The sequence below is a fragment of the Hypoxylon fragiforme genome, assembly GCF_022984875.1.
Source record: "Hypoxylon fragiforme strain CBS 206.31 chromosome Unknown GGS25scaffold_7, whole genome shotgun sequence".
In the NCBI taxonomy this organism is placed as follows: domain Eukaryota; kingdom Fungi; phylum Ascomycota; class Sordariomycetes; order Xylariales; family Hypoxylaceae; genus Hypoxylon; species Hypoxylon fragiforme.
In genome coordinates this window covers 3,145,043-3,169,193 of record NW_026054762.1, presented here as the reverse complement: position 1 = coordinate 3,169,193, position 24,151 = coordinate 3,145,043, and the positions used below count along the sequence as shown (strand labels likewise).

Sequence of the window (24,151 nt, the reverse complement as noted above, 5' to 3'; positions counted from 1 at the left end):
GGCTCATAGAAACTCGTCGAGGAAGCAACTGAGATCGTCGGTATTACAATATTAATTATTTACAACAGCATATATACCTATATTTTGTTCCTGTTGTCCCTCCCCCCTTTCGTTTAGCTATTAACGCTAGATAGACAGGTCGAGCGCTGGCTATCCCCGCCCCCTCTCATCTCCTTTCTTTTTTCCCTACCCTTCTTTCTCCCTCCTTCCTAACCATCCTATCTATTTTGCTCGAATCCACAATCGAACTGGCTATTTACTCAGGTGGTGAAGGAGCTAACCTTGGGGTTTCGTATTCAAAGGCTTTTTAGGGTCGATGGGTCCGGTTATGTCTACTTCGCTTGACTATTCGTTCGCCACCCATATGAGCACGTATAGACGTCATATCTTCTGGTTACTTCTTTCGTACTCGCACTCACGACTGATGAAACGGAGACAGGGTAAAATGAGTAAAAATTAGGAAGCAGTCCTCAAGGATGTACCACACCACAACACTACCCACACCTGTCGATGGCAAAACTGAATGCGCACATTAAACCCTAACGTAAGAGGAACCTTTAATTCATCGTTTCGTGCTAAGAAAAAGAGGATTCTGGCTTGAGTTTCAAGGATTTGTCGTATTATAAATGCCAGAGACCCCGTGCGCAAAACACCATGTGCGGTTCGACCGTTACTTCTCCTGTCTAATGACTCGGAAAGGCCGCCCATCTATATCAAAAATCAAGGGTATCGAGGAAACAAACAACTAGAAGCCCTACTTCTTGGCTGGTGTGGGAGGCGCCTTAACGTTGTTCGATAGCCACGCCAGACCTTCGAGCAGACCCTCACCCGTGGTGGCACAGCTGGGAACCACGTACCAAATCTTGTCCTTCAATTTGGAAAGTTGTAGTGCTTCAGTTACCTCTTGCGGTTTTAAAGCTGTGGGGACAAAGGCACATTAGTATATTGAATCATTCTGTATCCGTCAAGATATCAGGGTGTAATTGGAATTGAGAAACTCGGGGAAGCAGGAAGTGCAGTCACATACCATCCTTAATGTCTTGCTTGTTCGCGAATACCAGAAGCAAACTATCCTTCATTTCCCTGTCGTTGATAATCCGATGTAGTTCTTGTCTCGCCTCGTCCATCCGTGCTCGGTCTGAGGAGTCGATGACGAAGATTAAGCCTTGGGTTCCTATTTGCGCATCAAGATATCAGTATTCCTATGCCTTATCTATGTTTGTAGGGGCAGGTTCCACAGTTACTTAAGCGTCCATTGGCCTATCCGCCGTAACACAAGACAGGGACAAGTCCACGGCATGATTGAATGATCGCAAGCAAATGAAAATATCAATAGGTAGTATATAATATCATCAACTCACCGCTAAAGTAATGTCTCCATAACGGACGGATCTTGTCCTGACCACCAACATCCCAGACGTTGAACTTGACGTTCTTATACGTGACGGTTTCGACGTTGAAGCCGACAGTGGGGATGGTGGTAACGTCCTGGCCTAGCTTGAGCTTGTATAGGATAGTGGTCTTGCCGGCAGCGTCGAGTCCCAGCATCAGCAATCGCATCTCCTTGGATCCAAATATCTTGCCCATCACTTTAGAAAGTTGCCCCCCCATCTTGACGTTGATTGCTGCTGCTGCTGCTGCTGCTGCTGCTGTTGTTGTTGTTGTCGAGAACGGTTTTGTTAAGGACGGATTGGTTTGATATCGCCTATCGGTTATTTACGAAAGGGCGAGATGATGTTCGAACGAGAGAAGATATTATTTTGTCGAGTTTAGCATGTGAGTGATGGAGGTTGGAAGGAGGGAAGATGGCAGGGCCAGTGGTGATTTTCCACCCGACGCGTCGCGATTGGTTGGACAGAGAACTACCTGGTAGTTGAGTCGATTGTATCGTCGAATGTTACGTATGGGGATGGATTAAAAATAGCTGTTAAAATTACAATTCCCGAGATTGACATTGATATGCACAGTAAGAGAGAGGTATGTACCAAATAATCTGGTTAAAGGTGGGAAAGGTGAGAGAACCAAAAGGAGGAAGGGGGGGAAGATTGATTAATACATGTGGTGTACCTAACTGCTTAGACTTACTAGGTACTACATGTAGGTATACCTAGTAGTATCATATTAGTATGTACATACATACTATGTAATAGGTAGATGGTACATGGCAGTTTTTGTCGATGTTGATTGCCAAATTGGAAAATAAAATGAAACATTTAAACTTGCGCCAGGGGTTTCTCTGTCCAAAAATAAACCATGTCTCCTTTATTATTGTTAAAATGTTTCAATTTCCGCCTGGTTTTTTTAGATGGGTTTGTAGTCTATTGTATCACGCTACGACCACCCGAATACCTAATCACGTTAGATAATTATCTATTTCCAAGGTTCCCCTGACAGCTTCAATGTTGCTACTACAAAGTACATATGTAGGGTACCCAATACTACTCATACAATACGAATGTACCCTAGGTATACAATACAAGTCTCAAGAACGATGGGGCCGACATATGTAGGTTAGACGCTTGGGCCAGATTTATGTAGATGAGTAGATCTGTTTGCCGAACACCCACATGCAGGTTCAATGATGATAATAACCTTGAACTTTGCACTTTAATAAAGGGGTACAGAATCAATCATGCAGATAGTTAATCAACAAAACATGGAAATTTAAATCATCAGTAAATCATCAATTACTTGTAGGATATCTCTTGACTCAAGATGGAGAGGAAACATAAGAGCCTTTTCAGCCCAAACTCATTTGAAGCAATCGAAAATACACATGCGACTTTTGTCAAAATTGCACCAGGCCGTAGCCATATTTTACGAACCATTGCTGTGATCCTCCACTTCACAAAACGCCTTGAAGGTAGTAAACGAATCATCCGGACCACCCTGAGATTCTAGGACCAACCCTGCCGTGGCGCCAACGAAAAATACGTAACCCTCCTTGACTTCTTCCGTCTTGCTTCCAACTGTGATCTTGCCCTTGCCTCCGGTGCAGATAACAATGCTTGGTCCGTCGATGGGATCAAAGGTGGCCTTTGACCCTTCGCCGTTAAGAACAGCTCTTATGACACTGAACTCTTCGATCGGTGGATCGTATAGGATTGCCTCCGAGCCCGAGCTGTATGCTGTGCGATTGAGTACCACGTAGGGATACTCGGTAGGGGACATCTTCTGCTCTTCAATCGGGGCATAATTGTAGGTCAATAGATCGACCAGCGTCTGGACATCCTTAAACTTGGGTGTAAACCCTGCACGAACGACATTGTCACTTGCCGCCATGCACTCGATAATATCTCCCGATAGGTAGGCATGGATATCATCGGCCTTGAGGAAGAGAGCCTCGCCCGGAGAAAGCTTTACAAAGTTCAGGAAGAACAAGACGAACAGGCCGATGTCATCAGGGAACTGCTTGTTAAGACGAGCCACTAATTCGGACATGACAGCCCCGCTCGTCGACTCAACTCCACTATCCGCGAATTCGCTTCCTTTGCTCTCAGCGTCCGAGACGAGTAACTTAGTAGCTGAGGCAACGTCTTCCTGAGAAGATTTCATTAGAGCAGCAAATGCTGTTTGAAGCGCTCTCTTGTTTTGTGTCGTAGATTCGGAGGAGTCATCACTCTCCTGACCTCTAACAGTGGCAATGAAAGCTTTGGCAGCATCTTCGCCAACCAACTGACGTAGGGCAGGCACCGACGATAGAAAATGAGCAATTTCACCCAGAGGGCGGAATCCACATAGGCCCTCGAATTCAGTGATGGCAATGGCCATCTCAGGTTTGTGATTGTCATCGGGGTAGTTCTTTGAATCCCTAGCGTGTAATTGCTCGGCGAGTTTCTTGTTGGGGTGTGCTTGAATAGAGAGGGCCTTGTTGATAGAGAGCACCTTGAAGAGGAAAGGTAGCTTACTACCGTATCGCGCCTTAACGGACGGGGCTAAGAGCATCTGGTTTTCGGCAACAAGTTCAAGCAACGTCCGACCGGACTGGAGGTCCTTGGATGGATTTGAGGGATGAGTACCCATCCATAGCTGCCAAAGCGCGCGCCCGTGTTAGCTATGGAACCAGTTGTGTCAAAACAACGGTGGGACACACCTCAGCGTACGGCTTGTCCGACTGGATATTCAAGATGTCGGATGGTGTTGCTGCAGCAAACTTGGCTGCGGCGGACTCAGATCCGATCTTGCCCCAGTCGTATGAATTCACTCCGCATTGGAGTCGGATCAAGGGAACGGGCAACACCATTTTGGATGATAAGTTCGAATGTTAGTTGGTCTAGTTGTATTCTTTGCAGGTAAGTGCTCTTTCAGTGAACTTGAAGAATTACTGCAAAAAAAGAGTGGGAGGTATAACTACACCAATGAATAATTCGTGTTTAGAAATTAGATGTTCATAAAGGCGTTAGCATAATACTCTATGCTACTGTAGTATGTAAGTTACATGTTGTCATGCTGGGTACATAGCTCTAGCCTCTTGCCCTATGTATTGTACACTAAAACATTGAGTTCGAGGTGCGGGGAGCTTTCACATACCCCGCCTGCCCGTGCAGCTTCAAGTTGCTGCAGATGCATGGGTACATATGTATGTAATTATGTACATAATGTTGTACATATTGTACATGTATGTACCTACATGTGTTCGATGTTTGTGCTGAATTCTGCTTGGTTTCACCGCTCACTTTAATGCGACAACTCTAATGGTGAGGTACAAGATCCAATTGGCCAAAAGAACGTTGAAGCTTGCTCTTCTGATTAATAGTGCCTCTACATATTAGCACTATACAGTTGATTGAAAGCTTCAACCTTATAACTCACACTCACATTCACATTCACGTCCTCATTCATGTCCTCATTTATATGCGAACTACCTAGGGTATAGTTTGTTCTATAAGAAGCTTACTCACGCCATGATATGCACAGATCTTTCCAATGCTTCGGGCTAATTGTCACGATATAAATTGGCGTAACCTACGCCTTCTTACATGCACATGTATATGCCTTACAACCTGGTTGGTACCTTTTGCCTACCTACCCGAATCGCCTTACCTCAGGCTGCTCAACTTAGGTGCCATACTTACCTTTCATGTACTAGGATTACCTCCTTCTCTTGTTGAATTTTCTTGATCTCGACTCAGAACTTCAACAACTATTCTTTACTCATTATTATTATTCGGCCTTTGTACCGCCTTCTGTTTCTTAGCGTTGCTAGGCGTATACCCTACTTCGTTTCTCGAAATCCCGCATTGCTACTATCATCTACGATTGCTTCGCTCCTTGCTTAAGGTAAGAAGGCACCTTACTTACTCCAGTATGTGATTTCTTCATATTTATGATTTCTCCGTATTTAGCATTTTCATTGGGGATATAGCCAAGTACAGCTACTCAAGTTTTTCAACGCTGTTACCAATGTTATTGGCAGCGTTGACCAACTACCTACTTACGTGTGCATACGATTCCTTATTATCGTCATCGTTCCGTGTAGTGTTTGAAAACTTTCCAGCTTACACCCATCATCTATTCATTTGCTTTCATTGCTAGTGTTGTCTTCGTCTTTAAGCTACCGCTGAAATGGATGCTGACAAGGCCGCTGATAAGGCCGCTGACAAGGCCACTAAGAGACATCTGAACAGGCTTTCGAGCGATCTTGGTCCCGCTTGGCATACACCAGGCAGGTCAAGGTCTCGCCGACAACAGGAGCCTCTATCGTCGCCCGCTGCTGATCAGCCGCTTCCATCTGGGTCTACAGATACCAGGGCCAAGTCCAAGTCTAAGTCCACAACACCGCTTCCCGCGTCTAAGCCGAACAAGGACTCGGAGCAGCCCGAGAACCCACCCGAAATGTCTTCGCGAGGGAACCAGCGCCGAGGCCCAAACCGCAACAGCGAGGTGGGCGAGCACGGTGAGGAACTATCCGTGTGGAAAGAACTCAAGGACAAGATTCCTAGTGCCACGGAGGCTTTCAATGACAGCAGCGCCAATGTCATCGAGATTCGCGACCAAGAAAAGCGCATGGCCGAGATGAAGGAAAAAGGCAGTGAGTCGACTTCTTTCATTCCTCGTGAATCCATCCACACTAACAAAACTGCCAGATGTTCCAGCTGAAGAATTCAAGAAATTAGACAGCCTCTTTCGCAAGGGTGTCAAGGCCAACGAGAATGCTGGCCAATTATTAACAGAGACTATGGAGAAACTGAAGGTACTGCGCGCTGTACAGAAGGCCAAGGAGGAGCAGCAAGAGGCCAACACCTCTCGAGCAGCCGTTCAAAGAGCCAAAGAATCAGCAGCTACGAATTCCGTGTACGATTTTGATGGAGCTGGCGATTCTCCTGTACCTTCTCCCAATCCTGCCGTACCTCGTCGCATGGGTGGTGGTGGCAAGGGCGATCGTGACTCGGTGCCACCCAGGCTGGATCGCTCTACGCCCGCAGCCAAGGCTGGTAGTGCCGAGCCTCAGGCCGGACCGGCCTCTATCTCCAACCGTACTAAGCAAACGTTTGCCAAGGACGACGAGGTCGCTTTCAAGCCGAAGCCGGTGAACAACGAGCAAACGGATTGGATACTTGGCATCGTTCAAGATGTGCGTGGTGAAGGTAAGTCAAGGCGGTACAGGGTTCTCGATGCCGACGTGGACGAGAACGGCCACCAGAAGGACTTCCGGACTAGTGCTAGCAGCATGATCCCGATCCCAAAGGAGGGAACCGTGCTACCACCTTTAGAAACAGGCAAGACGGTATTGGCACTCTACCCTAACACGACAACTTTCTACAAGGCCGAAGTCATGGGGATGGACAGCGAAGGGAAGGTGAATCTAAAGTTCGAGGGCGAGGAAAGCAGCAATACCATGCAAGCTGTCACGCGACGTCACGTCGTGGAATATCGTGGTTGAGGAGCAAGCCTGGCCTTCTCTGACTTGGAGTTTAATGATTTGGAATGAGCTTGCTGGCCTTGGATGGCCGCTAATGTTACTTAGGTAGGTATGGCGCTGGATTCTTCTTTCTTTCTTTTTTTCAAAAAAAGAAAAGAACCCCGAAAATATTATGAATAGTGATGCTTACCTAACTAAAGTTATGTGAACAAGAAGCAAGAACTACATCAAGGCTCTTCAGAGGTAAATACCTGTCTACATAGGGAGGTATGGAGTCATCCATTTCTCCCATCATACATGTCGTGCAGTAACTACCTAGGTACAAAGTAATCCACTTGAAGCAGAAGAAGTCTCATGTGCTACATAGTATGGTACAGATTATCGATGCGCGCGAGCGGAGCCGATGAACATGACCTAGCCGAACCCGAACCCGACCTCGTCGACAAATTATTAGGCTGCCTAATAGATTGGTCTTATGGTGAATCGTGATGTCTTTTTATAAAAGCTGAAAGATGCCAAGACAGGTCTGAGCGGCAAATTTCCTCTCTTGGCCACAGGCCTAACTATATCGAGGCTTAGATCTTGCAAGCCTTGCGTCCTACAGATCCGTCGCAAGATATCAAGGTTAAATATTAGGTTGGAGGCTTGTTGGCCAATATTTGGCCAATTGCAGTTTATCAACTACCAATTCATTTCATAGAAAGCCTGTCTATGAGGCTTGGCCCTCGGGTGATCCTTTATAAAGTGATGAGGTGGTCCACACCCGTGACAACACGTTTGGTAGCTGAATCCCTTTCACTCGTTTGTCTTACACGATCTCCGTTTTTTCCTTTCCGTAATTGACAATGAACCGGCTACCGGAGACGAACAAAGGTACCGTTACTTCTTGGATCCCGATCCCGACAGCTCACCCTCATCAACCCGGCTGTGACAAGTACTGGTGGAAATACGTCCCGTCTATAATCGCGGCTTGGGATCCGGGGTATGGAGTCTCCGTTCAACAAGATGCAACATGCCTTCCTAAGCCTGTCACGACATGGTGGTTACAAGATCGACTGGGCCCTATCCATGAGACGGTTCTAAGCTTGGGGCCTATGACCTGTCCGCAAGACTACTATACCGCTACTGTGTCAGCTAAGGATGCTTCAAGTACCTATGTAGCGTGTTGTCCGATGTGCGTTTAACACTGAACCGTTGAGTGATCGCATTTTAACAACTAGGCCGCAGAGATTATGACTTCGTACAATTCCTGGGCCCAGGGGATACGGGGCAATGCACCTCGGAGCTCAAAGCGGGCAGCACAATCACGTATGCTCAAAGAGATCCCGACTGGAAGATTACCACCTCGAGCGTTAAGGATGACACTACTGTCGCGGCAATTCCCGTGAACGGTTGGGTATTTTCGAGTCCTACGCAAGCCACAACAGATAGCACAGACAATTGTGACGCCTCGATATCAAACGCATTAGCGAACCAAATGGGAGTAGGAAATGGAACCTGTGATACAGCCTGTGGCAATCAGATCTCAGCAGGTGCTGCGGCCGGGATTGGAATAGGAGTGTCTCTAGGAGTTACTGGACTAGCTGCCCTGGGGGCTGGCCTTTTCTTTCATCGAAGAAATCGGAAGAGGGTGGAAAAGAGAAATCCAGCAACCCATGCCACCCAATTTGCAAACGAAAATGAAAATGGAAATGAAAATGGGAAAGATGTAAACACAAGCGCACAGGTCTATTCGATGTACTCGTCCAACACCCGAGAAACACCAAGCCCATCAGGAAGACCTCAGTACCAGCCAATCGACAGGGATACATGGGACATATCGACGCGCAGTTCGGAACCAACACATCTGGCTTCACATTCGAATGCGAGGACGGTTCCTCACGGCGAAATGGAAGGGATGTCATATCAAGGAATAGGAGACAGCAGCAGAACAACGGGTTTAGGGTTCACAGGCGTATCCCATCTAGATTCCGACGAGGACTGCAGGAAAAGGACGGAATTAGAAGGGGAATTCGACCGGAACGTGAAAGTGTCATTGTCGACGCCTTGGATAGCATCAACAAGATCTGTACCACCACCACCATCATCGTCATCAAATCACCACCCTCCATATTAATCACATCAAATAGCCGCAAGATGATGACATGTCGTTCAACTATGTGAGCAGAATATCACTTACACGGGATATGAATATGTCTCTGAGCATGTTCTACATGCTAACTACATGCTAACTACTACGTGCAAGACGTCTATCTATACCTAGTATCCAAAATATCGGCCACATTCCTGTTCGGAGGACATTGCTACCGAAGTACGTCATGTGGCTCCGTATAGGAGTAACATATCAGAAAGCATGCAACTAAGACTGATCCCCTCAGAATGGTAGGGTGACACGTGAACTTGCTACCCTGATAGCCTTGCTCAACCAAACTCGAGGATATATTCTGATACAGCCTTATATTCCTATTTCGTAGTTGGCATGTAACGGAGCGTGCTCGGTAGCGTCTATATCAACGAGTAGCCTGTTGTCTTGCGAGACACGGGACACGACTACTACAGAGGGTGACCAGTACGTGTAACAGTGTCAATAATTTGATATACAATAAGAAATGCATTCTTCCATTACTAGGAACCAATATAGATGCATTTAGAAGGATCAACCATAACATCTTCTTACACAATGTCATGATACAAGCACAACACGTCTTTGACACATCCTCGACGCACTATCTATTCATGTCTTCGGCTAAAACACCGAATCGAGCAGCCTTCTTAGTTCTAGGTTACCCGCCCTATTGGCTAGAGTAACGAGATACCAGAACGGTTGGTGGTATTGGTGACGGTGACACAGATGTATATCCTTACTCAATTGTTCGATATTGACGTACCCGAAGTCCCGATAGTCTGCTTAACCACGTTGAAGATGAAGAGCAGCATGCCGTACCAGAACCCAACCGGTCATAATAGTGTAATATTTGCAATCGGCTCTTGCAAAAGTGAGTGTTTGTGGGCTTGTGTTGCGAGGTAGCTCAACAACGTTGTAGATCAGTTCATCGAAATGGGAATAGTTCTCGAAGTTGCCAAGGAATCATTCATCCACAGTACGAAACGAAGGAGTATCACAGATCTTCCAAGATACCATCGTCTACTCAGCACCCACAATTGAGCAAGCACATGGCCAATAACCGACCCTTAAGCCTTAAGTAGGTAGGTACCTGAATAGTATATCTTGAGCTCCTTACACTCTCCTGTGTTCCCTTTTAAGTCCTACCGGCGGCTATACCAACAAATAATCTGTAACAGAGGACTTGGTGAGAGGTATCAGTGTTACCATTGACGTCGATAGCGAAACGGTTCACATTATATGAGCAAGAACCAAGATCTGGGAAGACCGTAGGTCAGTTTTCTGTCACTTCCCTATTGAAGTGAGTAACAGAACAGGGTGAAAAAGGGGTATATAAGACTTCCCCAGCCGTCTAACTCAAGGTATACTACACGCACCTTGCTTAACAAACAGCCTTCATCATAACCTCACCACCCCACTTACATCAGCGCCGAGCAAGAACTCTTAACCCACCCCCTCGACTCCACCCAAAACCACCCACGATGCAGCTCTCCCAAACCTTCATCACCCTCCTCACCCTAACAACCACCACCATAGCGCTGCCACAAATAATCACCGCCAACGCAACTCTCCCAGGCATCCTCAACGCCACGGAGACGCACATACCGCTCGTACCAACCATCAACCTGGCGAAGAAGCTGGATACCGGCGGACCGGCGGGCAGCGGCACCCTCGCAACGGCGCTCGGACTCGAGACGGTCGTGAGCGATGAGGTGCTGATGACGGTGTCTGAGGCCACGCCGACGGGTGGGCCGCTTTCTGTGGCGACTCCGGTCGTTTGAGGGGCATATGTATAGCCTCAGCTACGGTATGATGGTGGCTGGCGGAGAGAGTACTGCATTCTGAGGCTTCCATAAACCGAGGCAGGGTGGTAAGCTTGGAGGGACTAGATACCTAGGGTAGGAGGGGCTTGGCCGCAGTGTACAACTAGTAGTATAGGGGCTGTGACCTTCCCTTTACATTTGTCATGTCGATTTCGTCCCCGGGCCAATCGCGGCTAGGAACGGCAACATTTCATGATTACTTTTTGAAAGTATTTCATACACGTTCTTTGCCTACCAACTTCATCTATTCCATACCTAGTATTCACTTAGACACAGCTATACAGCAACAATGCTTATTGTATCCTTTCTAACCTTTAATAAGGGTTTAGTACGATAAAGTAGCAGCTTTCTCTTTGCTTTTCATAAGATTAACTTTCCACGGTGAAAATTTTGCCTCCAGCCACGAAACATATCTACATTATGCATCTTTTCCCCGGCAACATGAGCCCAAGTAGCCCCTATATTCGACATTACAATCTTATCCGTACTAATAGATAAGACTGGTAGGCTCAGCAGCGTCAGAAAACTCAAGATATCCCTTCAACTTTCTATCAGTTGGTACCTATCCTTGCGCTGCGAGCATTTATGAAATGGTTGTCTCTACATCATAATTGTCTTAAGTCTAAGTGGACGCTCGTTAAGGCTCTTTAGGCTGTCCGGGTATGGGTGCCGGACTTTTCGAGGATTCCAAGCATATTCAATACCACCTAAGTATTGTGTCCGCAAGCTTTATCGTGGAAAAGTATCGTGTCTCGATTAAAATTGACATGTCGAATTCATATATCAAAGTCGTGCCCATTTATTCAACCCTGCCAGCTTGTCAGCTGCCCAACTTCGAGGACTCCGATGATCTCGCTGTTTTCCACGACCGCTAATATAGAATCTTCTTTGCAAGCCGCCTCGCCATAGTCGGACGATATTAGGGGTTCTCTGAACCATTCGGCAGCTTGCGAAATCCTCGTATCGGCATGAATACTAATCCATTCTCCCCGTTCCACCACCAAGTCAGGGATGGTAGATAGCCGGGATGTCATATACTCTGTATTAAGTCGCCTAATACGCCTAGGGGAAGCAATTGCATCTCCTACGCGAGCCCATCCAGACTGTGAGTCGTAGCCTAGCTTCAGTATATCTGCGCCACAAGCTTCTTCGTTGGATTCGGGCCAAGTGGGAATCTCCGAGAAGGGGATTGCGAGGTCGCGAATTTGGCGAGGCTTGCTAAATGCTTGGCCAATAGCTCCACCGGGATGATTTTTTGCGAATACGGATGTGACAGTAGAATGCAACTCCTGGGCTGCAACTACTGCTAGCGCATCCCCTAACGCTAGGGCGACAGTAGTCGATGTGGTGGGAGCAGACACACCAAAGGACACGGCTTCCGACTCGTGGATGGGCGCTGGGAGTAGTATGGTGCCCTGGCGCTGGCGGATGAGCTCGCAATCTTCCGGCCGCGTGTGCGAGGTAAGCACAATCACCGGCAGTGCCGTATCAAGATGTGGTAATACAGCAAGAAGCTCCGGCGTCTTTCCCGAAAACGTAATGAAGAGGGCCGTGTCGTGCTGCTCGATCTTTCCGAGATCGCCGTGCAAAGCCTCGGTAGGATGTAGGAATGTCGCTCGAACCCCCAGGCTGTTGAACGTCGCAACTAGTTTCTTCCCAATATGCCCCGACTTGCCCACACCAATGATGACCAATTTGCCTCGTTCGCCTCCATGTCTCGTTATAGCTTCTACGGCAGCATTGAAGCCCTGCGTGGCTACGACGTCGGTCTTGTATAGAACCGTAAGGCACCGGAGAGCAGTCGCTTCGGTATTCAGGACATGAATAGCACCGGAAATCCTTTGTTTTGTTCGCGAGTCCGCCTCTAAAGGATCCTCGAAATCGTCTGGGTCGTCTAAGTAGAATTCCTCAATGGCAGTGCTCGGCCCAGCTTCTCTCGGTGTGGAAGGGGATGGTGGAGAGGGAGGTGGTTCAGTAGGACGCGGCGCCAACCCTAACAGATAGACCTCACTGTTGTGGACGGGATGATGTTCAACCATTGTGACATGCCAATGACCTGTGGTGATAGATGGCCAGATTCAAGAGGTCAGGGGTAGCCGGTAGAAGAAAAATAGGTCAACTGCTTCCCCTACTACAAACTACTGCATACAACGAAATCGAGAAATGCAAAGGTTCCTAGGTGCTCATAGCACTAGATCACAAGAGTTAAGCTCAGCTACTGTCCATGGCGGTAGATACGGTAGAGTAGGTACAGTTGAAGGATGGGTCTTTTTGAAGCAGATGGAGAAATTTGGATCCCCTTTCTTCAAATATCTCAAATCTGGACAAAATGTGCAAATCGGTCTCGTATGGCGAAACTGCGAGTAGCCTTTGCTCGGTAGTGTCAGTCGCCAACCAAAACAGATGAATATTTGGAACCGCTGGAGTAGACACGGCGACCACCGGGGCCAAGTGAGTTTTAATGTTCTTCGAGTGGGCTTATGTCATGCAATGACATTTAGAAAGGAGAATAGAAATAGGAATAATATACCTTGGTATAGTTATTCACAACGATCGAAGCGGTAGATGGAATGTATTTTTTAAGAGTAAAGATACCTCAACGGTATGGGATATTATATGTATTTATAGATGCAGGATACAACTTTATTGTTCATAGCACTTACCAGTCCCGCAGGGAGCCGCTAAAGCCGAAGCTAAAGTATATCTCATATGTACCCACTACTACCTACATAGGTACTTGGCTTGGTACAATACTAGTATATCAAATACATGTAAATAGATACATACATACTAATGTATATACTAAAGGCGAGACAGGGCCGACTACCTACATGTAGTACTTAATATCTGATTATCCAATGAATCATGACTGACTGAATGCGGATAAGAAATAGCATACCTGAGTACTGGAAATACATTAGTAATCACATAGGCATGTGTGTCTGTATGTAACACTACATATGTACACTATGTATGTATGTAGTTATGTAGTTCGACGTTACTTATACACTACTGGTGATGGGAGCTAAAGGTTGACGTAGAACGGATCGGATCTTGCGTGCTTTTTCTCCCTTACCGGGCAACTAGTATCTAGGGTAGGTTATTGCTTATTACATGTATTCAGTTTCCTTTTTTAAAAAGAATAGCATACAACTTTCCGCAAATTACCGATCGCGGCAATAGAAGCTGCAATCCAGTGATAGTCTCTTCATGTGGGATGACTCGCATGCTAGAATTCCTCCGTGTACATACATACACTCACCCATCTTGGCCGGGGCTGCTAGGATGGCCATCCTTAACCGTGCATAGGCCCTTACCGGATACATACCTCTAGCTTCTCTAAAGCCTACTAGGTTGGATATAAGTTGAGGTAGGTTGCAGTAGGTAGGTATTGGCGATGATCATGGATAACAAGTGTTTTCGAGACATCAGCTTGTGATACATATGGATGCTACATACTCACGTACATACACACACATACATATGTATATGTACTCATGAAAAATGATACTCGGCAGCCCAGGTCTATGTATGTCAAGTATGTGTACTACATGTATTCATGATGTGGGTGTGTGTGTGTATGTGTGTAGTGTAGTGTACTAACAATGCGGCACCACTCACTTCATGGATCTGATATAGCAATGTAGATCAATCAATCCGACGAAAACGCGGTGTGCTGTGCTGGTGAGTGGTGAATGGTGAGTGGTAAAGTGTACTGCGGCGAGCTTATTCTTGCGACATTAAAAGTTGTAAGAAATGAAGGTTGTGGATTGTCCAGAACTCATCCCGTTGGTTTGATAGGTATGTTTTCGTATGAAGTAAAGGGAAGCTCGAGATTTAAAGAGCTACATGTGGAGTCGGGACAGGAGGAGGGGGGGTAGGACCGCATTTTTGGAAATACCCTAGTTAGGTAGATAAGATAACAATATTGAACAGTGCACACATCATTAATGGCAGCAAGTGCATAGTTACTGTGGATCTTTCCAGCCCCATCATTCTGAGCACGGTCCAGTGCACATGACCAGCGTCCAAGGTGCACTGTCCAAGCTGTTTGATGGCCTTATGTGACTCCAGTCTTGACTGTCTAAAACAGCGTGGTGGTTTCTTTTCCGCCCATGACATTCACTGTCTGTCAGTTCTTGTCCCCCCAAAACCCAAAACCTATCGCACCGTTCCCAAGTGCTGCTATGAGGCACCACCTTTCACATCACACATTCATAGGGAACAGATAAACTGAAGGACAGGCTTCATCTCTTTTCTTTCCCTTATTTCTCTGCTTTTTTCTTTCCTCCCCCCTTTTCTCTCTCCTCATTTCAATTTCCAAAAAGAAGCATTAACCTCGCAAACGCTATGACGCGACCAGTTGTCTACATCGTCGCTTTTAGCGTCTTTGTCTGTAGTACGTCATTGTTTTTTTCTGTGCCTCCTTATCGTCGTTCCACACACAGACAAAACTTGAACCCCCCTTAGTAATTCCCGTTTTCATTCATACCTATCCAATGTGGGGGGCATCATCCATTCTATACATTACATGCTCGTCGTTGCATGACATGTTGGTGATTGAAACAATCCAATACCTACCCAGGCGAGATGTTGTTGAAGCAAAGTGTAGGGTATGGCCATGATTTATTTCTTCATGGCCAAACCCTACATGCCTGCCTGATGCACTCTGGCCAAGATGCAGAGCTAAAATAAACAAACGGTTTGATAGAATTTGATAGCTAACACTAGCTCTCTACCTTAGCGACAATTATGACAATTGTCTCTATCTTGACGCCGCACTGGATTTCTTACTCGGTTACGGCTGACACTGGCTCCACTTTCACCAAATATATCGGACTGCACAAGAGCTGCTCTTCGGTCGACGACCCCTCGTGTCGACCCTTCCCCAACGACGATGACTGCCACGATGACCAGTTCTTCTGCTCCATGTGGCGAAGTAGCGGCTTCCTAATTTCCTTCGCCACCATCGTTGAGCTTGCTACCCTCATCACCTTCTTCGTCGTCATGGCCGGCGGCAAGTATAAGCGTGAGACTGGTTGGAAGCTAATCAGCTGCTTCCTGATCGCTGACGCCATAGTCGAGTTCGCAAGCATGGGCATTGTGGTAAGTTTCATGATAAAAACAAAATCATGGTAGAAAGTTTCTGGTGCGGTTCCTAATATTATCTGTTAGGCCTATCTCTTCGATAACGATTCCCAATTCGTCATCCCCGGCTGGTCCCTGGATTGGTCTTGGGTCCTATGCACCGTTAGCGCGAGCGTCTCCGTCTTGATAGCAGCAAGCCTAGCCGCATCCGCCTGGCTGCTCCCGCCGGAGGATGATTACGAATACCTCGAAGACCCTCTCGATGCCTAGTAAAGGAGCTCATGGGATAGCCTTTAGAGCTATGAAATTGTCGGGTCTCGTCAAGGACTACCATTTAGGTTGCTCCTGCTACGGTTGTCAACCAGAATACGAATTACTCACCCCCTTTTTTTTACGGAAAGGTCTTAGGAAGCAGAAGTCTCGGGCATGCAGTATATAGGGCATGTGGCGTTTTTGAACGGTTTCATTTTTCTTACTCATATTGAAATGCATGGCTATCGTCTGTTTTGCATTTGATATGCCGAAGAGGGGTTATCAAGAACATGCAGGTATCCATGAATGTAGGTGGTGGTGGCATGGTCATCAGTTATAATCACGAAAGAGTACAATTTGGCTTGTGTCCAAGTTTGCTATAAACTCAACTAAAATCTGACACGGTCTCGGGGGAGTTTGGGTATCTTTTACAAACTACCTATATGTTGTAGTCCAGTTCATACAGCATATCCATTATTAATTAACATGAACGTATACGTGCTCGCCCCTTATCATGTCAGTGACTAGCCATCCTAGTCCTCGTCGGAATCCGATGCTTCAGACGAGGATGAGCTGCTGGACGAGCTATTGGCCTCATTAACGGTCAATTGCGGTTGTACTACCTCATCATCCGAGGAATCAGATGAGCTGCTGCCCGAGTCGGAGCTCGAATCCGATGCGCTGTCAGAATCTGAGTCTGAGTCAGATTCTGAGCTCGTTTCATCGTCGACCACCGCGGTCCTGGTTTTTCTCTTGCGCTTGACTCTTTGCTGCGGGCCATCGTTCAAGCTGAGGCGCTGAACACCCTCAGCTTCGGTCGTTGCGCCTTCACTCGTAGCATGCTCGGGCTCGCCAACAGTACTGCTTCCTTGCGCCGTGGTCGTCGCGGCGGTAGCTGTGTCCGCTGTCTCGGTGTCGCCGCTGTCGGAAAGCTCATCCAATACCATCTCGCAACGCATTCGCTTGACAACCCGGCGTTGGGTTTCCATATCTGCAGCCCGGAGGACGTAGTCGACCTCATTGAAACGTCGCTTTCCGGGTGTCGTAGGCTGGCTTAAGAAACGTGCAATAGCCTCCTCATACTCCTTCTGCTTTCTCTGGGCCATCTCTTTACTGGAAGCCGCGAAGGCTTCGGGTCCCTGTTCCATGTCTTGTTCCTTGACGCCAGATGCAAGCTCTTTGAGTCTCATTCGGACGGCTCCTTTCAGACCCCTGATATAATCATAGAAGATGTGGATATCGACCGCCGGTATAGTAGTCTCGTAGGCGAAAACTTGCTCTAGTAGTTTGGTCTGGTGATTCTTGTTGAATTTCCAAGTATCTCTAGACGAATGCCACTGGCGTAGATACTCGAGCGCGGGTTCCAAGTTGACAGGAGCTTGCTTCTTGACTAGGGTGGAAGAGGCCGCGGTGGGGCTCTTAATTAATAGAGACTTCTTCTTGTTCGTGACCGGTGTGCCGCTTGCCGTTGCTGAAGACCCGGCGTCTTGGATAGAAGCGGTGGCGAACGAGACAGACTTGACCTTTCTGGCTGTCTGGTTGGAAGAGTCCTGATTTTGTGAGATATCTCTCTTCACCTTTTTAGCCGAATGGGCTAATGCAGGAACGCCAGAAGATTTTCTCTTCGCATTGGCATTGATCAGGCTGGTGGGGGTTTGATGCTGATGGTTGGGCACTGTCGGAGCAGTAGCACCCGTGGGCGCAGGCAGGGTTCCGTTCTGGTTTTGTTCTTCGGGTGTAGGCTTAAGCTTGAGACCCAATCGCTTCCATGCTGGGACACGCTGTGCTGTCGCGTTCCCAGTGGAGGAAAAGGAAGACATTGGTGAAAGGCAGAAACAGTAACAGTAACACACAAAGATGGTTGCTCGCGGCCGGATGCCTCGAAATTATATGCGTAGTTACTGTAGCTTGTGATATCCACGTGCCTTTGCTGGTTTGTTGTCTGACTTGAATATCTGCGACTGTCTTAAGCCCTACAGCGTAGGGTAAGTAGTAAATAGTAAGCAGTAGTAGGTAGTATATAAGTTAGTAGATATGGCAATAAATTCAAGGGGTGGACTGATCAGAACCACCAATCTTGAACATGAGTGTGTTATACATCTATGAGAGGAAGATACATGTAGGAATATGCCTTGAGTGACCGCCAATGAAAATTTAGTGAAGTTCTTTACATTTTCGCAACTTTTTAGTGGAGAAATTATTTAATTCGTTAGTAGTTATCGATGATGGGGTTTAAACGGTCTTGGCGCAAAATTGAGTATGTACTAGAAAAGTACATGTAACTAGTAATACCTAATGCCAGGTTCAACTCCGGGTGTCGGCCTCATTAATATCCGTACCTAACTAACCTAGTAGGCTTATCGGAGTGGAAACAGCCCTAGCTCTACCAGGTGCCCCCCGACCCCGAGCTCCAGCGTCCCAAGGCTCCCATCCTGGCGCGTCAGAGCTCCCAAGCTAATAATAGGCCTTGCAAGCACTTGCATCAACTGCACAACTGCACAACTGCACAACTGCATCCAACTCCCTTCAACCTCACTTCTTTCGCCTCGCATCGTCTCGCCTCACTTCGCTTCGCCAAACCCTTCACTACTAAATCAACGAAGGAACTCCAAATTCTCCGTTTTTCCAATAGTTTAACCCGAATCTCATCCACATCCACATCCACATCCAGAAACCCTACCATCAGCTTTCATCCTTGACAATCATTCACCATGTCGGGAGGTGCGTTCGATATTCACTTCCTTCGCAGCTGATTTTCTGCTATGTCCGTCGTATACTGACTTCACATGCTCCACCCTAGGTAGCGCAGGCTTCGACCGGCATATTACCATCTTTTCTGAGCAAGGAAGACTCTACCAAGTCGGTATGTTACTGCTTGCTTCCGGCCACCCGCAGGAGCCTCACCATTAGCTATCACAAGCATTATCACAAGCATCAAAAGCATTATAAGTGCCCATACGACGCCGAGACGAAAAAGCAAATGCAACATGGGTAAAATACCATTCAGCTGACAACTACTCTACCAGAATATGCATTCAAGGCCATCACCGCGGCCAACATAATGTCCATTGGGGTCCGGGGCAAGGATTGCGCCGTCATTCTCTCTCAGAAGAAGGTTCCCGTGAGTATATGTATTTTCAGCTTCACCTTGATTAAGGTGGGGCTTGGAGCTCTCTGTCTTGTTGCCGAAGCTAATGATCTCGGTTAGGACAAGCTGATTGATCCTTCGTCTGTCTCCCACATCTTCCAAATCTCACCCTCCGTGGGTTGCGTCATGACCGGGTCTATCGCGGACGCTCGGGCTTTTGCGCAGCGTGCCCAGGGTGAGGCTGCCGAATTTCGGTACAATTATGGATATGAGATGCCATGCGATGCTTTAGCCAAAAGATTGGCCAACATTAGCCAAGTCTACACCCAGAGGGTAAGGCCCTGTCATCAACAATCGTCCGGCTGTGTTATCGCGAAGCTGACTCTTTTATCATAGGCTTATATGCGTCCCTATGGTGTGGCTACGACGCTGATATCACTCGACTCGGAATTTGGACCCCAACTCTACAAGTGCGATCCAGCAGGTTACTACGTGGGATACAAGGGAACTGCCGCTGGCCCCAAGCAACAGGAGGCACTCAATCATCTGGAGAAGAAGCTCAAGAACAAGGATCATGCCGAAGGCACATGGGAAGATGTTGTCGAGTTGGCCATTACTACACTCAGCACGATCCTCAGCATGGACTTTAAAAAGGGCGAAATCGAGATTGGCATCGTTGGAGGCCCCCGAGCAGACGGTACGGAGGGATCGGATCCCTTCTTCAGAACTCTTACAGAGAACGAGATCGACGAGCGATTACAGGCGATTGCTGAGAAAGATTAAGGATTGGCGGGCAAGGCGATTGTGGCATAAGGCTGGGTTACGATTAACATGTTTGATTTGTTCGCGCTGGCCAGGCAACATTATAATTGTGTTGTTGTGGGGGCAAGGGTCCTCGAGATACCCTACCCTTCGTGGTGTCACTAGTTTTAGATGCTCCATCAACGGGAACCTTTGATCTTCATCCTGGTCCGTACCGTACTAACCCGTGCAGCCGTGGAGCCAATATACTCATGCTTTTCTAAGCACGCATTACCCAGCCTAAAAGTGGCTATAGCTGAAGAAATGCGAATAATCGATAAGGACATGACATTCAGGTGGTGGCGACATAGACGATCTAGGAGATTTATAACCCTAAGCGGTGAATAATAATAGCCATCTGCCTATGAATGGAGAAACTGACAATGCCTAGTGTACCCAGGTACTATCTGGGTAAGTAGGTAGGTAGGTAGGTAGGTAGGTAGGTAGGTAAGAAGATGTGTGACGTATAAAGAAGTCGGAGGTCAGAGGTCAGCATGCAGAGCATACATACCTAGAGGTAGATAGGTAAGCGCGTCAACTGCTACCATGCGACCACACGGGGATCTCGGGCGCATCTTCCCATATTTCTTTACCAGAAGGCTGGGTCTATGGACGTCGCAAGAACCAGCCACTAGAATAACCTTGGAAACTATGCTCGAAATACCCGATTCCAAGAGAGCGGCACCTCGTGGAGCTTGGGGGTAGCCAACAGGGGTAGGGCGTGGGATGACAGCTTTTGCTTTTTTTTTTCGGGTTTTCTTTTCTTTTCTCCTTCTTAATTTCCCATATTCTCCTCTGTTTCAACTGTTAATTTGTATAGGTAACCAGGGAATATGTGTGGGACTGTAGATCCGAAGCTCGCGTATAGCTGGGTTATGAAGTTCTTGTTGCGGGCGACCCTTTTCGTGCAAAAAATGGTGGATTGGGGAAACATATCCGTTCAGCTACGCCCTAACGGTGGCTGAATAGCCATATTCAGTTGTCATTGGCCCGCTCTTAACTCTTTAGGTCTGAATAGTCGCACAGGCATTACTTACTCCCCCTTCACCTGGGAGCTATACTGTATTTGAATCTTGGTGCTGGTGGCGTTGCTGAATTCGTCCCCTAGCATCGTCCCCCCAGCCAACCCCTGTGCCCTGTAGAAGAGCCTCTTGCTCGGTTAACCCTACGATCATCCCCTAACATTCGAACCCCCAAGTGCCCCCTACTCCCTACGCTAGGAGTTTCCACTAATAGCTCCATCCTAAGCCCTACAGTGACGATAGACGTTAATGTGCCTGCATTTGGTCTCGCGGCTTGTGGCGTTGGTTACCTAGAAGGCTGCTACGTTCTGCAAGTAACATAGCGTGTGCCGAGGAGTGTCAGGGGACATCCTGCCCAAGGCGACGGGACATATCTAAGATGCTAACCTCCAGCTATGTCGGGATCTGCTAGATTTGAGCTGTCAATCATCGTCCCGCTCTGTGAGTTAGTCATTAATAATTCCGATTCGGCAGGCGGCAGAGTGAGCGGATTGGTATGGAGCTGACAATGTGGTGCGTACTTTTGATTGACATGCATGCTAAACGGGGGAGGGAGCATCAGCGTAAACCTGTCTTCTCTAGATTTACTTTCTGTCGTGAGAACTTCGCCTACCTAGTTTCTAGTGACTTACAATAACTCGATTCTTGATACAAAAACTAAGCCAGTCGCCGCCAAATATGTCCGATACGATGTCTCTTCTGCAACGAACTCAAAAGGGGTTTCTAGTCTCCTGCAGCCTTACCACTCTTTACTCATTTAGCCCTTAAGCCAACCTTCTCCTTTTCCATCACCGTCCCAGCCTGAAAGACTTCAGAAGAATAACATCCGAGACCCCTTTTCATAATCCGACTTCCGAACTTCTAGGTTCAACCTCCAGTCGAAGGGTCGACACACAAGCAAACTTCTTCTTAAACAAAGGAAAAATGGACGGACGTAAGTACAAGCTGTGCTCTCCGCGCCGTGACTACTCCAATGAAATTCTACGCGAACATGTGTTCCATAGTTTCTCCTAACAACTAGGTTAGTCAATGACTTCAGAACGGAACGGGTTTCCCAGGTCCTCGCCGAATTCCACAGTCTTCAGCATTGCATCGCCGACGTCCCAGCAGATCCGATCAACGCCGAAGAGTATTACACTGAAGGATGGGCAGCTTTACGTCAATGCGCCATAGATGGTCAACACATCCTCAACTGTGCAGCGGACGTGACAGTACCTCAAGCCCAAGGTGGTGAATTAGAGCAAGCAAAGGCGGAGTTGAAGCAGTACGTTTAAAAACAGACATCCCCTATAGCCAGCATCAAGCATCTACGAGTAACGAAAACGATTAACATAGATAACTTCACAGGATCCTCTTAGATGCCTACTCTCGGAGACACGTAGCACGGAAAATATACCATCGCCAGGCAGCGGCAACAAGATGGGTCGAATACCGGGAGAACGTTCTACAAGGCCAGCGGCCAAACCGTGCAAACCACCGGCAGTTAAGGGCTTGTGATGATCAGCTTCGAAGAGTACGATGCGCCCCTATCTCTTTCACATTTCCATACCTACCTACCTACCTACCTCCTGATCTACCCCCTACTACAAGAAAGTTGTGCAGATCCCTATATCGTCACGTTGCTAACCGCACAATCTAGGAACTTTCACAAATTACAGATGATGGCGTTTACCAAGAGCTCCGAAGTTCCGACATCGCTATGGGTTACTGGACGGCCGAAGACCCAAGTCTAAGGTCGGTACGTCGCTGGGTCCAAGCACGTCCGCAGACAACCTAATCGTAGCATCGACAGGGAGTACGCAACATGTATAACGTACGATCCCCTCTAAAAAAAAAATAGCGGTATACCATTACGAACTCGCCACGGAATTAGACAAAACGCACGATAGATAACACGAAATTGATAAAATAGAGCTACGAGAATTAGTGTCGGCTGGACGATCTAAACAGATAGCAGTGGAACATGATGGCAGCATTCACGATCACTAAGCACACTAAGGGAAACACAACATCACACACAGAACGATGATCACAGTCCCACGTGCTGGTGGGTTAGGGCATATAGGAGAAGGGGGGGCACAGCAAGCGGATAACGACTGCCAGGCGCAGCATCGTCAAAAGTAAATAACCCATAAAAGACTATACATAGCACACCAAGTTGACTTTGAATCAACAAGAGCATTTACTATAGGTAGTGCGAGACAAATAAAATAGCAAGTGATTTAACATGTTGTTAGTACGAGATATACTCCTGCCTATCAGAAGCCGTATGCTTGATATCTTGTATTATGAAGATCATAGCAAACTTGATTCGACCAGATGGCGCGAAGAGAAAAAAACGCCATCAAGCCTAAGTATTAGGTTAGCTATCCAGCTACTTACAATAGTGTAGGAATATATTGTACGTACTGGGTAAACAGTGACTCTTAGGCTTATCTCTAACTGCTCGCTTAGCCAGCCAAGAAGGTGGACCAAGACGGCTCCACGGACCACGGTAATGAATCTAATGATTACGTGCGTTAACGAAGACTGGGACCAGAGGATGGATGAGTTGGAAAAAAGCCGGCCGTCAAACACGGTATCCGGGCAGGTTTAGCCCGAAGATGATGGGCAAGAGGATGATGAGCATTGACCGTCAGGGGTTAGGGCGAGGCCTACGGGATCGGTCTAACCACATGGCAAAGCAAGGATTGCCTTGCAAGGATAGCCATCTGTGTACCGGTGGCTTTTTTTTTACTACGGCGTACACAATAGTACCAAAAGGGCATAGGCACCAAAAGGGCATACTATGCCGTACATAGGCTTACCATTGGGAAAGTATCTATCTGTCTTCCTGGATCCATTGAATTTTGAGGAGCTCTTGGGATTCTTGGGATTCTTGGGGTTCTTGGGATTCTTGGGTTCATTGGGTTTCTCGGGTTCCTTGGGCTCCCTCCATGGGCTTGAATAATACTTCTTCTCCCCTTGCTCAGCTGAATTGACTTGGAACTATTGGATATCGGATTGTCCAATGATCATTCATGTTTAGCTTGGGGGATATTTGTCAGCTTTGTAGATTGGAATGAGTGAGAATGAATGGGGTCGAATGGA

At 47.3% G+C, this 24,151-nt stretch overlaps 10 protein-coding genes across 10 annotated transcripts; 6 read left to right on the top strand and 4 right to left on the bottom strand.

Annotated features, from left to right (window-relative positions):
* Positions 1–15: 15 nt before the first annotated feature.
* On the bottom strand, positions 16–2,303 carry GGS25DRAFT_501638 (ADP-ribosylation factor 6). The gene is made up of 3 exons (XM_049261941.1): positions 1,362–2,303; positions 1,028–1,174; positions 16–918 (listed from the first exon to the last, which is right to left on the bottom strand). The coding sequence occupies exons 1-3, from the start codon at positions 1,609–1,611 to the stop codon at positions 755–757; spliced, it is 561 nt and encodes a 186-aa protein (XP_049115179.1). The 5' UTR covers positions 1,612–2,303; the 3' UTR covers positions 16–754.
* Positions 2,304–2,669: 366 nt separating this feature from the next.
* GGS25DRAFT_501636 (mannose-6-phosphate isomerase) lies at positions 2,670–4,515 on the bottom strand. The gene is made up of 2 exons (XM_049261940.1): positions 4,094–4,515; positions 2,670–4,029 (listed from the first exon to the last, which is right to left on the bottom strand). Exons 1-2 carry the CDS (start codon positions 4,241–4,243, stop codon positions 2,818–2,820), a joined length of 1,362 nt encoding a protein of 453 aa, XP_049115178.1. The 5' UTR covers positions 4,244–4,515; the 3' UTR covers positions 2,670–2,817.
* Positions 4,516–5,565: 1,050 nt separating this feature from the next.
* On the top strand, positions 5,566–6,883 carry GGS25DRAFT_524180 (SGF29 tudor-like domain-containing protein; the record flags this gene model as incomplete). Its single annotated transcript, XM_049264555.1, has 2 exons — positions 5,566–6,031; positions 6,087–6,883. The coding sequence occupies 2 exons, from the start codon at positions 5,566–5,568 to the stop codon at positions 6,881–6,883; spliced, it is 1,263 nt and encodes a 420-aa protein (XP_049115177.1).
* An 824-nt stretch (positions 6,884–7,707) lies between these two features.
* GGS25DRAFT_533594 (uncharacterized protein) lies at positions 7,708–9,346 on the top strand (the record flags this gene model as incomplete). Its single annotated transcript, XM_049265688.1, has 2 exons — positions 7,708–7,991; positions 8,090–9,346. The coding sequence occupies 2 exons, from the start codon at positions 7,708–7,710 to the stop codon at positions 8,976–8,978; spliced, it is 1,173 nt and encodes a 390-aa protein (XP_049115176.1). The 3' UTR covers positions 8,979–9,346.
* Positions 9,347–10,068: 722 nt separating this feature from the next.
* On the top strand, positions 10,069–11,086 carry GGS25DRAFT_501609 (uncharacterized protein). Its single transcript, XM_049261939.1, has 2 exons — positions 10,069–10,279; positions 10,364–11,086. The coding sequence occupies exon 2, from the start codon at positions 10,469–10,471 to the stop codon at positions 10,766–10,768; it is 300 nt and encodes a 99-aa protein (XP_049115175.1). The 5' UTR covers positions 10,069–10,279; positions 10,364–10,468; the 3' UTR covers positions 10,769–11,086.
* On the bottom strand, positions 11,007–13,451 carry GGS25DRAFT_501608 (SIS domain-containing protein). Its single transcript, XM_049261938.1, has 2 exons — positions 13,063–13,451; positions 11,007–13,001 (listed from the first exon to the last, which is right to left on the bottom strand). Exon 2 carries the CDS (start codon positions 12,847–12,849, stop codon positions 11,614–11,616), a length of 1,236 nt encoding a protein of 411 aa, XP_049115174.1. The 5' UTR covers positions 12,850–13,001; positions 13,063–13,451; the 3' UTR covers positions 11,007–11,613.
* A 1,247-nt stretch (positions 13,452–14,698) lies between these two features.
* GGS25DRAFT_501597 (uncharacterized protein) lies at positions 14,699–16,652 on the top strand. Its single transcript, XM_049261937.1, has 3 exons — positions 14,699–15,209; positions 15,555–15,916; positions 15,986–16,652. Exons 1-3 carry the CDS (start codon positions 15,161–15,163, stop codon positions 16,166–16,168), a joined length of 594 nt encoding a protein of 197 aa, XP_049115173.1. The 5' UTR covers positions 14,699–15,160; the 3' UTR covers positions 16,169–16,652.
* GGS25DRAFT_501595 (uncharacterized protein) lies at positions 16,653–18,388 on the bottom strand. The gene has a single exon (XM_049261936.1). It carries the CDS (start codon positions 17,968–17,970, stop codon positions 16,684–16,686), a length of 1,287 nt encoding a protein of 428 aa, XP_049115172.1. The 5' UTR covers positions 17,971–18,388; the 3' UTR covers positions 16,653–16,683.
* A 181-nt stretch (positions 18,389–18,569) lies between these two features.
* Positions 18,570–20,303, top strand: GGS25DRAFT_393973 (N-terminal nucleophile aminohydrolase). Its single transcript, XM_049258364.1, has 5 exons — positions 18,570–18,871; positions 18,951–19,013; positions 19,177–19,271; positions 19,359–19,571; positions 19,635–20,303. The coding sequence occupies exons 1-5, from the start codon at positions 18,862–18,864 to the stop codon at positions 20,019–20,021; spliced, it is 768 nt and encodes a 255-aa protein (XP_049115171.1). The 5' UTR covers positions 18,570–18,861; the 3' UTR covers positions 20,022–20,303.
* Positions 20,304–21,803: 1,500 nt separating this feature from the next.
* GGS25DRAFT_393887 (uncharacterized protein) lies at positions 21,804–23,063 on the top strand. The gene is made up of 4 exons (XM_049258361.1): positions 21,804–21,995; positions 22,088–22,325; positions 22,409–22,574; positions 22,701–23,063. The coding sequence occupies exons 1-4, from the start codon at positions 21,986–21,988 to the stop codon at positions 22,836–22,838; spliced, it is 552 nt and encodes a 183-aa protein (XP_049115170.1). The 5' UTR covers positions 21,804–21,985; the 3' UTR covers positions 22,839–23,063.
* The last annotated feature ends 1,088 nt before the right edge of the window (positions 23,064–24,151 follow it).

Excerpts from the sequence above, each read along its gene's own strand:
- GGS25DRAFT_501638 (XM_049261941.1), bottom strand. The coding sequence starts at position 1,611 with ATGGGGGGGCAACTTTCTAAAGTGATGGGCAAGATATTTGGATCCAAG. Across the intron at positions 1,175-1,361 it reads ATGGAGACATTACTTTAGCG|GAACCCAAGGCTTAATCTTC; the intron begins GTGAGTTGATGA and ends ATGCGCAAATAG. Across the intron at positions 919-1,027 it reads CAAGCAAGACATTAAGGATG|CTTTAAAACCGCAAGAGGTA; the intron begins GTATGTGACTGC and ends TTGTCCCCACAG.
- GGS25DRAFT_501636 (XM_049261940.1), bottom strand. The coding sequence starts at position 4,243 with ATGGTGTTGCCCGTTCCCTTGATCCGACTCCAATGCGGAGTGAATTCA. Across the intron at positions 4,030-4,093 it reads CGGACAAGCCGTACGCTGAG|CTATGGATGGGTACTCATCC; the intron begins GTGTGTCCCACC and ends GCGCTTTGGCAG.
- GGS25DRAFT_501609 (XM_049261939.1), top strand. The coding sequence starts at position 10,469 with ATGCAGCTCTCCCAAACCTTCATCACCCTCCTCACCCTAACAACCACC.
- GGS25DRAFT_501608 (XM_049261938.1), bottom strand. The coding sequence starts at position 12,849 with ATGGTTGAACATCATCCCGTCCACAACAGTGAGGTCTATCTGTTAGGG.
- GGS25DRAFT_501597 (XM_049261937.1), top strand. The coding sequence starts at position 15,161 with ATGACGCGACCAGTTGTCTACATCGTCGCTTTTAGCGTCTTTGTCTGT. Across the intron at positions 15,210-15,554 it reads TTTTAGCGTCTTTGTCTGTA|CGACAATTATGACAATTGTC; the intron begins GTACGTCATTGT and ends TCTCTACCTTAG. Across the intron at positions 15,917-15,985 it reads TCGCAAGCATGGGCATTGTG|GCCTATCTCTTCGATAACGA; the intron begins GTAAGTTTCATG and ends ATTATCTGTTAG.
- GGS25DRAFT_501595 (XM_049261936.1), bottom strand. The coding sequence starts at position 17,970 with ATGTCTTCCTTTTCCTCCACTGGGAACGCGACAGCACAGCGTGTCCCA.
- GGS25DRAFT_393973 (XM_049258364.1), top strand. Across the intron at positions 19,014-19,176 it reads AGGAAGACTCTACCAAGTCG|AATATGCATTCAAGGCCATC; the intron begins GTATGTTACTGC and ends CTACTCTACCAG. Across the intron at positions 19,272-19,358 it reads TCTCTCAGAAGAAGGTTCCC|GACAAGCTGATTGATCCTTC; the intron begins GTGAGTATATGT and ends GATCTCGGTTAG.
- GGS25DRAFT_393887 (XM_049258361.1), top strand. Across the intron at positions 22,326-22,408 it reads GCAAAGGCGGAGTTGAAGCA|GATCCTCTTAGATGCCTACT; the intron begins GTACGTTTAAAA and ends ATAACTTCACAG. Across the intron at positions 22,575-22,700 it reads GTGATGATCAGCTTCGAAGA|GAACTTTCACAAATTACAGA; the intron begins GTACGATGCGCC and ends CGCACAATCTAG.